The 14,447-nt window shown below is 35.8% G+C and overlaps 1 protein-coding gene across 1 annotated transcript in view; it reads left to right on the top strand.

Moving 5' to 3' along the window:
- TTC27 (tetratricopeptide repeat domain 27) overlaps positions 1–14,447 on the top strand; it is a 118,623-nt gene that overhangs the window by 63,271 nt on the left and 40,905 nt on the right. Inside the window, exon 10 of the mRNA XM_051615309.1 lies at positions 478–591. Coding sequence (XP_051471269.1) covers positions 478–591 — 114 coding nt within the window. The remainder of the gene's footprint in view (positions 1–477; positions 592–14,447) is intronic.

Here is a 14,447-nt window from a genome sequence, read left to right as displayed (position 1 = left end):
TAATACGGAGGTGCTGTTAATGCAGGAAATTGGTGCACCTCGCATATGAGGAGAGGCCAAGAGAGAACTGTTTTTTTCAGCCTTAAGAAGTAGGTTCCCTGCTTCTCTCTCCAACTGTCCAGTTTGCAGTTGTGGAGAAAGCTGAACCAGACGGATTTGGATGAAATTATTTATTTTCCTTCTTTTCTGAGTAGCCATTTTAGTTTGTGCAGTTTGGTGTATGCACCGTTTAGGTACATGTACACACAGTGCTGCAGTACCCGAGGAAGAGAAAATAGTTTTGATGGCTGCCTTTTATATTAAAAACAGATGAAGGCAATCTGCACAACCTTCGAGTAATCAGATAAGTACTCTGCCCACACATTTGACTTTCAGAATAGGAAACAGCATTAATACTTGAGAACACTGTTAAAAACTTTACTCTCTTCAGTGTATTTTAAAATGAAATAATAAGAAAAATGTTATTTTTCTCTGCAGTGCTTGCTCTCTCAGCCAAAGTTCTGGGCCATTCAGACATCAGCCTTACTCCTTCGGACCAAGCTTGAGAAAGGAAGTACTCGCAGAATGGAAAGGGCAATGAAGCAGACTCAGGTAAGACTTCTGGACTGTCTTGTTATAAATAGGATTCTTTATGTATATCAAATGGAATCAGGCAGGAGTTGGGAGCTTCTGCAGTTCTTTGCAAACTGTATGGTAAGGTTATTCTCTAATTATGTCTCTAAATAAACCACAAATGCTTTTATGTCTGGCAGTCTTGAGATAAACTCTTATATATACAAGTAAAAAATGGTCACTTGCTTTCAAAAACATTACCATTTTAGAAAGATTGAAGTTAAAATCCAGGATTTTTTACCTCTAGTTTTGGACTTCTGATCAAAGGAGTTTTTTAGGTAGAAGTTCATGAATGTAAAGATGCTACTGCTATAATTTAAAAAATTGGTTTTCCTCAAGTAAATCATCTGCAGAAAATACTGAAACTTGTAAATAGTCATTGGTATTATGAGAAAAGAACACATTTGTGAATAAATCAGAACTTTGGATTTACCTTTTTGATGTGGTACATAGGACTACTATTTTTATTGCAAGTTTAAGAGCAATTAAATAATCTTGCACAAAACAAAGAGAAGATCAGTTTTCGAATTAAAAAAAAAATAATTCTGAAATGTGACAGTGAATAGCATTTATTTGAAAAATAAATTTTTCAAAGCAGATATCTGTAGACTAGAAAAGATTTTCTTTCCATCATATTACAGAGTTTTGTTAGCCATTTGCCATCTTTATACTGTTAAGTTTTGTCACCCATGAGCAGCAGGCATTTCTAGATGTCCATCAGGCAACAGTCCTACTGACTGAAACAGCCAGGAATGTAAAAAATTTAGGATTATGGTGCTGTGTAATTAAATCCTGAAAAGCTGATGTTTCATTTAAAATCACTATTTATGCATGGATCTTTGAAGAAGTGCAGCTTGATGTGCTGCTACATTTTTCTTTTGCTGAGGAAGACATAGAGTTGCTATAGTGGAATTTCCTGGGGTCAGTAGTGGAGTGTCAAGGAAGCTAGGATTCCAAGTCTGGGAAATGTAGCATCTAACTGCATTTGGGAAGTGATCTCAGGATTTTTGATGCCCTAAGCCATAAAACAGTTGGAGTGTCTCCAACATTTTTGTCTAGCTTGATTAAACCTGAGTACTGGAAATAGTTATGCTATGTAGTTTGACAGTGTCATGATGGAAATCTTCATGAAGGGGTTATCATTGAAAGTACATTTATCTGACTTCATCATGTGTTGCAATTGCAGTAATGCAAAGGATTTGATCAGCATTCACTGTGGCATTTTGGGGGGTGACCTCACAGTAGACAGAGAATCTGTGGTTTAAAATATTATCTGTAATCTTCGTATGTCTGTGGTTTTTATCATTAAGTTTTTTAGATGATTGAGTATAATGACAGATTTGTGTTGATTTGATATGCTGTCATGCTCAGTTTCCAAAAATAGTCAAAGCTGTTTAAGGATTGAGATGTGCTAACTCAATCAAATAACTTGAATAACTTTCCATTTAAGGTTTCCATTCTTGAGTTCCATCAGATCAGAATTTTTCAATATCATTATTTCTAACAGTTCTAAGAAGGAATCAGAATAGTGTGTAGAAGGAATTACTTACAGGGTGAATAGTACTATTTTAATACATAACACAAAGTTTTTTTGATATATCATCTTCATTAAGATGCTGAAGAGTTAGCGAGTTCTGCAACTGTTTTTCAATTGAAAATGGATTTCAAAACCATAGAATGTTCATACAATTTTTTTTGTGGGGTTTGTTTGGTTTTGCTTTTACATTTTCATGTTTACTAGTTCAGATTGCTGTAGAAAGATTAGATACTGAAGATTAAGGGAGGAGGCGGGTGTAAATATTATTAGCTACCCCCCATTGTTTGCAGTATCAAGTTTTTAAAGTAATCATAAAAATTCTTGTAAGACAGCTTGAATAATAATTGGTAATCTAAATCCTCTAAGTAACTAACTTTTGGGTCATCTGAAGAGTGCATGAGTCATTATAGGTTCTGACTTAGTGATGCTGGAACTCTTCTGTCCTCTTCTGCTGTAAGTCTCCTTCCTTTCCCCATTTCCACCCTTACCTGCTTCTATGCTGGGTCTACAAATCCTTTAAACTTGCTGATAAGCATCTTTTTAGATTAATATCAGTGGGCAGGCACATGGCTGACTTGTCAAAGAAAATGGTGGGGGCTTTTTTCAGCTTTTTTTTTTTTTTTTTTGGTGGGCCTGGCCATGTTTCTTTAACTTATTTAATTATTTGTAAAATAGCTGCAGCTATTTTTGAAATGAGGATATGTTGGTTGAATTTAGCTGCCACACTCCAAGTATTAAATATATCCCTACTTTATGTTAAACAGTTTTTATGAAAACATTTTGTAAGTTGTTTGGTTTTTTGTTGGTTTGTTGCTTGTTTGTTTTTTCCAATTGGAAAGCTTCAGAATGGAAATAGAAATTATTGTTATATCAGTTTTCTGATTACCTTAAAAATCTGAACTACAGATAGTGTAGTCTTTGGAACAGGTTTTTAAATGATCATGCTGAGTACTTTGGAATGTACTTCAGCTAGTAGCTAACTGGAAGTGAGGAGAAGAGATTTTTATTATTATTTTTTAATGTTTTCTGGATGCTACTGCTTGTTTCTGTCCAGTTTTTGCCTAGCTGAGGTTTGGATCCACAAAAATAAGGTTAAAGATTTCTAAGCTAGTACCTTTTTTCAGCCATTTTTCTAAGAAAAGGCAACAGCATTTGAGAGCTGAAACAGTTATTTTACATTCCGCTAGAATATTTAATCATGACCAGTAGAACATATATTGAAGTCTGGATCGAGATGCTGCCAACCAAAATGTGTCTTTGGATACAGTATGATTTTTGTAAGGTTGGGTGTTTTTTCCATATGGGTGTAGGTGAGGGTGGGTGAGAAGCACAAGGGTGGAAAGCAAGAAAAGAGGGGGAGGGAGAAAACGGAAAGAAAAGGGGATAGTTTTTGATAAATAGCTCTCCACATAACCAGAAATATTCCATGTCTGCATCAGTTTTGTGATCTTCACCTACCTTCTATTGTAAGAAAGCAATTCAGAAACGATTAACTGTGGAAAATGGATTGGAATAAGCTGTTAAACCACAAGTTACTGCTGAGAGTGCAGCCAGAGGGTCAAGTAAGAGGATGGGGGAGATAAAAAGAAAACTGGAGTTGTCTAGGAGCTATAAAAAAAAAAAAAGGAAGGAGTGATTAAAAAAAAATAAACAAACAAACATGAAAACAAACCTAATTTCAAGCACTTAAAGGGTAGCATCCTACTATAGTTTCTTGATAAATAAAAAAAAGTGTTCTTTTCCATTTCAGTGGATTTAAAACTTGTTAAGAAAGAAGCAAAATGAATTTAAATGCCATGCTTTGTACAAAAGATGGTGGAGTAAAAGTGAGAGCATCATTACTGCTGGATTACGCCGTCAGCAAAAGAGGTGAAGCTGCCACGTGCCTGGTAGAGCAGTAGCCTGGCTTCAACTTATCCTACAGTGCCTGGTTACAGCTACTTCCTGCAGCTTGGTCTGGGTGGTTACACTGGCTACCTCTATGCTTGCAGCTTTTATCAGCTTGTTACGTGCTTTTTCTGCTTGGATTTGCTGCAGCTGGGGATAGCATGCCTGGGAGCTAATCGCCTGGTTTTCCTAACATGCCGTACAGCTTCTGCCGAATTTCATACAGTTCTCCCTTGCTTGCTTTTCTTGGCAGCAAAGGCATTTGCCTATAAGGGGGAGAGAAGTGTGTCTTGAAAAAGGGTTTTTTTAATAAGACTTCAGGAGAGCTGGGAGCATACCCGCAGTATTATAGGCCAATCATTATGTCTCAGATTGAAAGGTCACATGAGATCTTGTTTTATATCCTTAGTCATACGCAGATGTATGTGGTTGGGAATTCTGTGTCAACTACCATGTAGTTTTCACTCAAATAATACTTCAGATCATAATTTTCTCCAGCAACTCGTGTTTTTCTATGTGTAAGAAAATGATAATTATTAGTTTGTTTGTTTAAATGGTTGTTACTGTAGAAACAAGTTAGCTCAGTCCTTTCAAATCTGAAGAGTTGATGTACACCTTTCAAAAGAAAAGGCTGGTATATCTCTAACAGAACTGGTGTCTTGAGCTCTATGAGCCTGAATACAGCTTTGCTATTTTGTAATTTTCACATTGATGGTCTTTAAATGATTATGCAATAAAGTTATGTCATTAATCATAGAAACATATCCTTTCTATTTTCAAAACTAATCTGTCACCTCCTTGCCAGCTTGCTCCCTGTGCTTTGCTTTATTTGGCAATTGTTCTACACTGGAGGAGTTCAACATTTAAGGGAAGAGTTCAAAAAGGGAGAGGGGAGCAGTCTTCCTCCCACTGGGCTGATGTAGAGTGGTTTGAGGCCAACAGATTTTTCCTGCTTCTTTTGCTTCTCAAGTCATATATCTTTCTGATCAAGCCTTTTGAGACCATGGTTGAAGCAAAATCGAGACTTTTAGTATGACCAAGGGAATGGCAGCACTTGTCTGTTCAGCTCAACTATTAGAACACTGTACTAGGAGTTCCTATCCCTACTCTTTAACCCCACTGCATTAAATAAGGTTTTAATAGTTGCTTTCAGTTGTGTATGGAATGGATGATAGGAGAAAGAAGGAGAAAAAATATTGCTAATAAATTTATTTCACATGAAGTTGAAAGCTTACTGGGATCTGTGAGATGCACTGGTGAATTGAGTTAAATCAACTCAGTTCTTTCAGAAGCATAAGTGGAACACTGACCTCTTCTATCCTGTAGAGATCCTACATTGATATCCCAATAGTTCTCAACTGTTATGAATTGTATTGATTATTAGAACAGATGTTCCAAAAAGTGTTAAAAAAGAGAAGAAAAGCCAGGTGTCTTATAAAACTTTTCCTTAATGAATTCTGTGCAGGACCACAAGGTCTCCAGAACACTAGAAATAAAACTCATTACTTCAGAAAGCAATCACAAGAGAGAGTGACCTCCTGGTGATACTTAGGATTTCAGTCTCAAGACACGTATTTCCAGAGCGTATTTAATTTTGCTTAAGCAGATGACAGATTTGACAGAAGATGTTACATGACACAAATGATTCTGGGGATACACTAAATTTATTGGCACATTTCAAAGTAATTAATGTGATGGTGCTTGGCTCCCTCTGTTTTTCTTTCACTATGCTATTACGGTTTTTGTTGGGGGCAAGGAATCAGACACCCAGTCTGCCAATAGTTATTCAGGAATAACTGAAATGTTTTTCTACTGCTGGTGAAAAAGAGAATATTTAATATGTATAATTTTCCAGGTAATGATTTCTGCCTAGAAGTTTTCCACTCCACTGTTGTACTTGCCAGTTCACATCAGTGCTATTAGCTGATGTGGGGAAAAGAATGAAACCTTTCTTTCTGTGCTAAAGTTTCTTTGGATTTTCTCAGCTACTACATCTAAAGTACAAGGCTTTTGTTCCTCACTTGAGAATTATGTTTAATACCTGAGCTGTTGCACTTCTAGTGTTAATGCACTTTATAAAAGCAGCCAAAAATATTAAGCTTCCATTTTTTTCCCAAATGTTTCCTGTTGAATCTTGGCTCTGAAGGCATTTAGCTTACTCCCTTTAGAGTCTTTCACTCAGTGTCCTCATAATTTGAATGATGGTACTGCGAGTCATAATGTCAGGTAAGAGAATCCTTAAGCCACATATGACACTTTTTTGTAGAGAAAGTGATGACTGCAAGTTGCAAAGGAATATCAACAGATTCTACAACATAACATTCACATATTTCTGTCTAAGCTTTGCTCTGGAAGGCCTACACATTATAAGCTCAACTTAACAAACTGAACAATTAAAATAATTAAGTAATTAAGTAATCAGACCAGATGCAAGGCACAGAGGACACACTATTCCCACCTGTTGCTAAATTGAATAGATGAAGTTTTACAGCTGTTGCTAAATTTCAATAGCTGAATCTTTACAGGTCTACGTCATAAGTATCATTGCAAATCTGGAGATGGTTATCATGAGGTGAGCTAACAATCCATATTCTGAAGTAGCCTAGTACTGGTAGATTTTTCTTGTGTCTCATTGTCCAATGTACATGGCAGATACTAAAAACCAGATTCTTCCTTATCTGTTAAGGCAGTTGTCTGTTCCCCCTGTATTATAATTAAACTGTAGCTTAACACTGATAGATTTAATTCTTTTTCTTTTTCCATCCTTGTCCTTACTTCCCCTTTAAGTGAAAAACAAAGTAAAGCTGATGCAAAAAGACTTTGGATCTCTTTTTCAGCATTGACTGCAGTTGTGCCTCCCCCAGAGCAAGCTGATTTGGGAATTGTAAAAGCAGTGTAACCAAAACAACTTGGAAGTTCATGCAGGCTTACTGTTTTGAATTGCATGCAGTTCCTCTATAGGTTTTGCACCCCGTGCAAAGTGTTTTATAACTGCTGTTCACCAATGGCTGTATCGAAGCTAGATAGTTAAGTACGAACAGGGGACTTGCATCTATAGAACATGCAGTTGTCTGCCATGGCTGAGTCTCCACACGTATAATTCCATGATGAATGCAGCTCTACTGAGCTGTGACGAAAAGTCATCTGATAGGAAAAGGGGAACCTTCAATGCAGATCTCTTTGGGAGAGGGGCTATAACTACTTCTCCCGTTCCTGAGTCATGTAAAGATGCAGATTAAAGCTAAGGGCAGACAGATATATTTGGCATTTGAGACTGCAGAGTAAGAGTGAGGCTACAATTCTGCACTTCAAACAAATATGCTGCAAGCATACCATAGAGGGGTTAAGATGCATGCATGGTAATGGAGATTTTCTTTGCCCAAACACCAGATGATAAAGCCGGATTTTGGATTAATTTTAAATGTAGCGTAGCATTGTCATGACAAATTGATGGATTTTATCAGTATTCTTGCTTTTGCAACAGAAAATGAGAGGTCTGGTTTTGAATCCATACTTCACAAGTAAGCTTGTAAATCTAACTTCTAGAGACTTTAGGGGTAGTTTGGCTTTGACCTTTTTGATACATCATAAAAATGAATAATTGACAGGTGAAACACTGTGTTCTTTGAAAACAAAAACATTCAAGAAGAAGGTACACTTGCTTGGAAAACATAATGTAATCACCATAAAATTGTGTTTCATATAAGTAAAAAAAGGCATAATGTAATATATACATGGCTTTTCTGAAGATTTTGTGTCCTCTGTTAGTGGATTTGTCTTGATGCTTAAGTCATTAATAGGATTTATCGTTGAAACCCATATCCTAAGCATTGGCACTCAGTAACTTTAGGCTCATATTTGAGCAGAACAGTAAGCTCATAATTTTGAAAGTTAGTAATGTTGTTATGCTATTAGAGGCTTCATTTGTTTTACCAGGCATGGTAAAACATGGTAGGGGGTAGTGTTTGACTACGACAAAACATTCCATATGGCAATTGCATAGAAGATGCTCTGAATTGCCTGGTGTACTGTTTGGCTCTCCATTGCAAATGAAAAGGAAATATTACGTCAGACATCCATGAATCCTGTTATCTTCTACTTGTGACCTTGACCTCTTTTGTGCTAATTTTGATATCAGAATGCTTTGTATTTCATTTGGGATTGTTGGACTCATTTCCTCTTGTGTGCTTTCCTCCCCCACCCAGCTGCAAAAGCCCTATTATAAAGAAATTGTAGCTTTTTTTTAGCAAAACAACACTGACAACCTAAATTTACATTTGTTTCTTAGCTGCCTAATATTGTTTTCAAAGTGAAATACACATTTTCTGGGCCTGATAAAACAAACAAAAACATTCACATTAAGAATCTACCACAGGACTCATTTAAAAAAAATACAGTGCCTGCCCCCTAATCAATAACTTCTGCCCCAGCATACATCCCTTCACAACTATCAACATCTTCCTGCTTCTTGAAAGTTCACCTGGAGTTATGCAAAAATTAAGTTTTACTGGCAGTCCAATACTTCAAGTAAATGCAAAACACATTTTGATAGTTGTCTTTCTGGTTAAAAGGCTTATAATTTTATTTACTTGATATAATAATGTACATTTGCTTTATTTGCTAATCGATCTTCCATTTCCATCTAGAAAAGTCTTAATAGCAAGTTAACTTCCTTATTTAGAATATGAGAAATGCCATTCACCATTCTCTAACATTTAAAGTGAAAAAAACCACACAGAAATGTTATGCTAAAGGCACAATTATCTTAAACAGGTTTACAGTGGATCCTCCTAGTTTAAAAAAAACAAGAGATAGAAATAAAGCTATGTTCCTTGAAGGACAGTCTGATTCTCATCACTGATAAAAATTAATCTTTGAAAGGAAAATAACAGAAGTAGCAGATGCAAAGAAAACCTCTCCAGACAAATTATTTGCTGACTGAAATGGTATTGAAGTTTATTCAAATTGCATACATTATCAGTTCTCTCTGGCACAAATATGCTCTATCTTCAGTGACACAATTCTGTATATGTATTTCAGTTGATTAGAGCAGTAGTCTATTAAAAATATTGCAACTGTTTACTCCATAAAATGGCTTTTCAAGAGCCAAATTAAGGCAAACAGAGTGAATTTTGCATTCTTTTCAGATTTTAATAGTTTTCAAGAACAATGTAGTATATGCAAAGCAAGTATAAAATGTTGTATGTAGCAAGTATATGATGTTGATAGTTTTACAGTTATAATTCAGTAGTGGTGATCACTTTATTATGAGTAAGAAATTACATCAGTTAAATAAAACAATGCAGTTCTCTTTGTTGTCCCACAGTTTGTCTGAGGAATATGCCACTAATCTTCCCCTGCAAAGCCTGCCAAATGAATGAGTTTTTTGGCATGATGAGAAGGCACTTAAGCACGTAGGTTACTGTAGTTCAAGAAGTTCCAGGGTCATGATGAACTGCACCTCAAAACACAGGATAAATTCGGTCTTGAAAGAGTAATTTATAATCTTGCATGTAGTAGATTGGGCCTTCTTATTCACTGAAATGAAGCTAAGATGTACAAAAACAAATTGCTGGGAAATAGTACAATAAGGAGACAAATGTTATCGATAGAAGTGTTTGTGTCTGTGCTTTTTAATATTTTGCACATGATCCAGCATTGTTCTGAAAATTTCTTCCATTAGAAGGTATTTCAGTGCTGCTTTAATGATTGTAGGAAATGAGAGACTAGAGACTGAGTTTAGTTTTAAAAGTATTTAAAATGAAAGAATATGGAAATAGCGGTGCTGTAATACTTGCGAAAGTTGGAACAGGCAGTAAGTCAAAGCCAACTTAATAAATGCCATAAGTAGTTGTCTTTGTTTTTGTCCTTATATATGCACTCAATAAAGAAAGAATTAACAGTCTGTCATTAAGGCTTTTTCTCCTGATACAAAAAAAAATAAAAATATTTCTTCCTCAGGTCAGTATACAAGCTGTGATTTTAAGAGAAGCCGATGAATGTATCGTTAAAGGAGATTTTCAGATCAGGGAAATCTGATAAATCCTGGAAAGAATTGCTCTCAGATTTTAAAGTAGGGGCAAGTGTTCCAAACAGATTTAAGGACCATTGATCCAAAAAATAATTTGGATCAGTGTATGGAGAGTTCTATTATGATATGATATTGGCTCTTTTCAATATTTCCATTTGCTTTTGCATTTGCTCAGTTGTCTTCAGCGTATTGCTGTCTGTCTGAATATTGTAAGTTATAGCACTGTGGTTTTGTGATAAGACTTGGGTGTTTTGACAGATGTGGAGATGTTTTTCTAAGTGATGCAATCTATCATTCATGTCTGAACTGGATTTTAAGCAGCATAAATATTATTGTTTGTAGCTATTCCACACATTGCTTTACTATACCTGCCCATTTTTCCAGGTGCAGATCTGTGCAAACATTGAAGTTACCTGGAAATAGAAACATGCAGTAAATGATTCTACCACAGGATGCTTAATCTCCTGCTTTATTCCAGTTTCCCTTGTATATAATGCATGCAAACAAAGGTCATTAATAATGATGCAAGTTAAAACACTTGAAAATGATAAAATGCAAAATTATAGTGCAATCTTAAACTATTTCAGGAGCTTTCAAACTGTAACTTACCAGGTCAATTCCTCTGATCTGAAATCTGCTGCCTTGCCTCTGGTTCTCCATTTAAGGTGCAAGCTGAGTGTTGGATGAATGGCCAGAGGCCCAGCAGATTCCTGGGCTCACATTCTTCTCTCCCCTGGGAAAAATGGCAGCAGGCAGTGGCAGCTGCTGGTGGAGGAGTTAATTTGTCATTCAGTCCTCTCCCCTGGCCCAGGTTAGAGTATCTCAAGTGCAAGGAAATAGCTGAAAGCAAAATGCATCTGTTCCTCTGGCAGCAGTGTGCTGCCTCCCCATCAAGATCTGCAAGAAAACTTGTACCATTAGAATTTGCTGCTCATTGTCCTCAGTTAAGTAATTGAAGGCTTTTAATGGATTAAAGAGTGTACGTGTCTGTCATTCTGTTTCTACAGCCCATGGTTTTATTGAGCAAGATTTTACTATCCTGAGTCCATGCTTAGTTGTGGTTATTCTTCTGTGAACTAGCAGAAGGTGTGTTGTTCTCCCGTCTCTGTCCCTCAGCCTGTTTGGTGTGAGTGACCAGCACAGACCATAAAACTCCATCCAGCTGAATGAAAATTTTACTTTGCTTTGGTTTATGAAGTTGTTGTATTCCAGACAGACTGTGCAAAATACTACTGTGTGATTGTAGAAAGAATTGTATTTTTATGGATTTCTTGTTTTCTTTCTTTTTTGTTTGTTTGTTTGTTTATTTGCTTGCTTGCTTGCTTGTTTTTTGGTTTGTTTTTCTAAAGAACTGACGAGTCTTTAGGGCAGCTTGATGTGCTTCTATTTGAGTATGTCATACAATCAGGCACAGAGTATTTAATGCATTTAGAGTGTATTCATTTTTACTGGAAATGGAACTGATTTCAAGCCAACTGTTGCTGAAGATGCACATTTTCCTCTTTGGTCAGTAGATCATTCATTAACAGAGAATGAGAGGAGGTTTGTTTGTTTTTCCCTTTTGTATAGAGAGCTTTCCAGGACTATGTGAAGAACTGGATTGGATGCCTTTCAAGACAATACATATATTGAAAACAGACTTTGTTATATGCGATTGCCTTTCTTTGGGATAGCTAAAGCTTAAACATGTTGCCTGTGTGTCATATTTCTAATGTACTTACCATCATATACTCTATGGTTGCTGGGTCAGGCTCAGCTACTGGAAGAATGTGTATTTCCTGCCAAGTAATTTTTCAACAGAAACTGCTGCGTATCAGTCAAGGTTTCACTGTATGGGGAAGCTAGTCTTAGGAAGAAGATAATTTTTTAATATTTTTTTTTGGTAAGACGGGAAAACAGTGGGTGTCCCAAGATGTTATCTGAGACATTCTGGTCAAATTCAGGACAAGAGACTGAACTTGTCTTTTTTCTTTATACTTTTGCCCCCTTCACCAAATAACTAAAAATGTTATTGAGATGAGCAACTGAATAATTGAAAAACAGATTCCAGAAAAGAGCACCTTGCTGGTGTAAATAAAGAAGAAAGCAAACTGGGTATTTCTAATATTGCAAAAGAGAGCTATTAGCGATTAGAGCAGTTGAGTATCTATGGTTTCAGGTTACAGGTATCTAGATAAAACTAGACTATTTTTTCCACCTTACAGGCATCTAAGCACATCTAAGTAACAGGAAAGAACTGTGCTTGGTGTGATCATCAGTACAAAACTGTACTGAGTTACCTGAATACATTGCATTTTGGTTTGTGTTGTGGTTTTCTCCTGGAAAAAAGGAACAGAACACCATCCAGTCTCTGCCTTAGGTATGAGGCTGCTGAATATGTTTATATGTTCCAATTAATAACGTAGTCTTAAGAAGTTTTTCTCTGAAATGGTTTCTTTAAGTATTTGTTGTTTATATTCTTCAGAAATGACCATCTAATTCCTAAGTTCTAATTAATTTTTTGTCGTGTATGTTTATTTTGAATATTTATTTATAGTATGTTTACGTTTTGTCATAAAGCTTGAATGAGGCTCTTTCTGCTGCTTAGAGACAACTTGTCTTTGTTTTATTGCTCATATAGATACTATTGTACAATTTACTGTAAGCAAAATGCAAATATGTGGTATACTGTAGGTAAACGCAAGTCTGCCAGCATTATTAAAAGGTTCAGGATGTTTCCAATAGATTATTCTTCTTGGCCAGGGTGTTCCAGTTGGAATACAGGTTAAATGGATCATATAGAGACATGTTTGAGTATCATACCTAAATTAACAATTAAATACTACCTATAAAAGTTATTACACTAAAGGCTATTGCCTTCTGTCTTTGGCTTTTCAGAGGAAGAACTACATCTCTTGAAGAGTATACATATTATGTATTACAAAACACAAATGTTTAATATAATTTATTCTATATAGCACTTTTTGGTAATGCCTGATGGTAGGGGCAGGAAGGAAAGATCACAGCACAACAGAATAGTTCCTGGCACAAGATCAGTCAGATCTTTATTAAAAGTTATAAGCATGTTCCTCCTTTGCCGAAAAACGGACACAGCCTTTATTTAAGAAGTTACTTGTTTATGCTTTTAAAGGGAATAACAGCCTGAAATGCATCATGCTTGAAACATTTTAGAAAATTTTCTAGGCATAATCTGTCTTGGGGAGAGTATTGCATGTGTGTAAAGCAGCTAAAGACTGGGGCCATTTTCTTTTTAAAAGATACAAATAACCTCAGATACTGAACATGGGGATTTCTTTCAATGTAGTGATGAGGTACAATCAAGACTTCTTTACCAAAACATTGGGCAAAGTAGTTAAAACACTACTTTCAGTGCAAACAGACTTAGCTTTGAAAACTTGCACCCTGAAGCCTTCTCCTTGAATGCTTCAGTTAATTTTGTAGTTTTAAAGTTGCATCACCTTGTTAGTATTTTCTCTCTGTGAAGCATTCTGCCATCTTTGTAGCTTTTCTGTTCCAGGTGCCCTGTGACCATCCATTTGCAATTCGAAGTAGACAGTCAATGCTACCCAACATTTTAAAGTTAGCTTAAACGTATTTTAAACAAGCTGTTAGTTCCTAGGGAGCATTTTATATATGTCCTCTTGTTGATCTAAATATATATGCCCTATTTGAGACCAACCTTATCAAGCAATAATTGATTGGAAGAGTGACTGAAAGGGTGAGCTTGTCAAGTGTGCAAAATTTGAAGTCCTCAAGACCACAAGATTTTCATGAAACCAAGACTTATATTTAAATGAGGGGTAAAAAGAGGCTAAGATTTTTGCCCTTTTAAGCACTGAACTTCTGCAGGGTTCTCACAGAACATTTTCATCCTCCTGAGGATGTGAGTAATGTATAATCTCCTCTACGTAGTGCTTTTTATCTTGGCATCTTTACACAATGTAAGAATTGGTCTTTTTGAGTTTCCATGAATCACAAATAATAATTTAGAATAGTGATCACTGTAATAAATTTTTCTCAAGTATTTAATGTCATAATTCCCCTTTGAAAATTAGATAAATGAGGGGGAGGGTTTTGTTCTTGATGTTGAAATTCATCCTTGCTTAATAGCTTTTGTTTTGTGTTTGAATGCTTTAGTCCTTGACTATTCAAAGATTTTCATCATTTAACAGACATATATCATCTGTGAGCTTTTTAAAAGGCTAACTCATTATTTCCTTTAAATCATTTTAGTTTCCAAGCAATGATGTCCTGTCTTAAATGTCAAAATGCTGTAATGAATAATGGTTGAGTGTAATAAGTCCAAATGTACTGGGTTTATGTCTTTTTATCTAGTGATAAAATTGGCAATCAGTAAGTAATCACTGTTTGGTCAGAATC

This window comes from Apus apus, chromosome 3 (genome assembly GCF_020740795.1).
Source record: "Apus apus isolate bApuApu2 chromosome 3, bApuApu2.pri.cur, whole genome shotgun sequence".
NCBI lineage: Eukaryota > Metazoa > Chordata > Aves > Apodiformes > Apodidae > Apus > Apus apus.
Note: the sequence above shows the minus strand (reverse complement) of the source record. Positions and strands in the feature narration are given on the sequence as shown.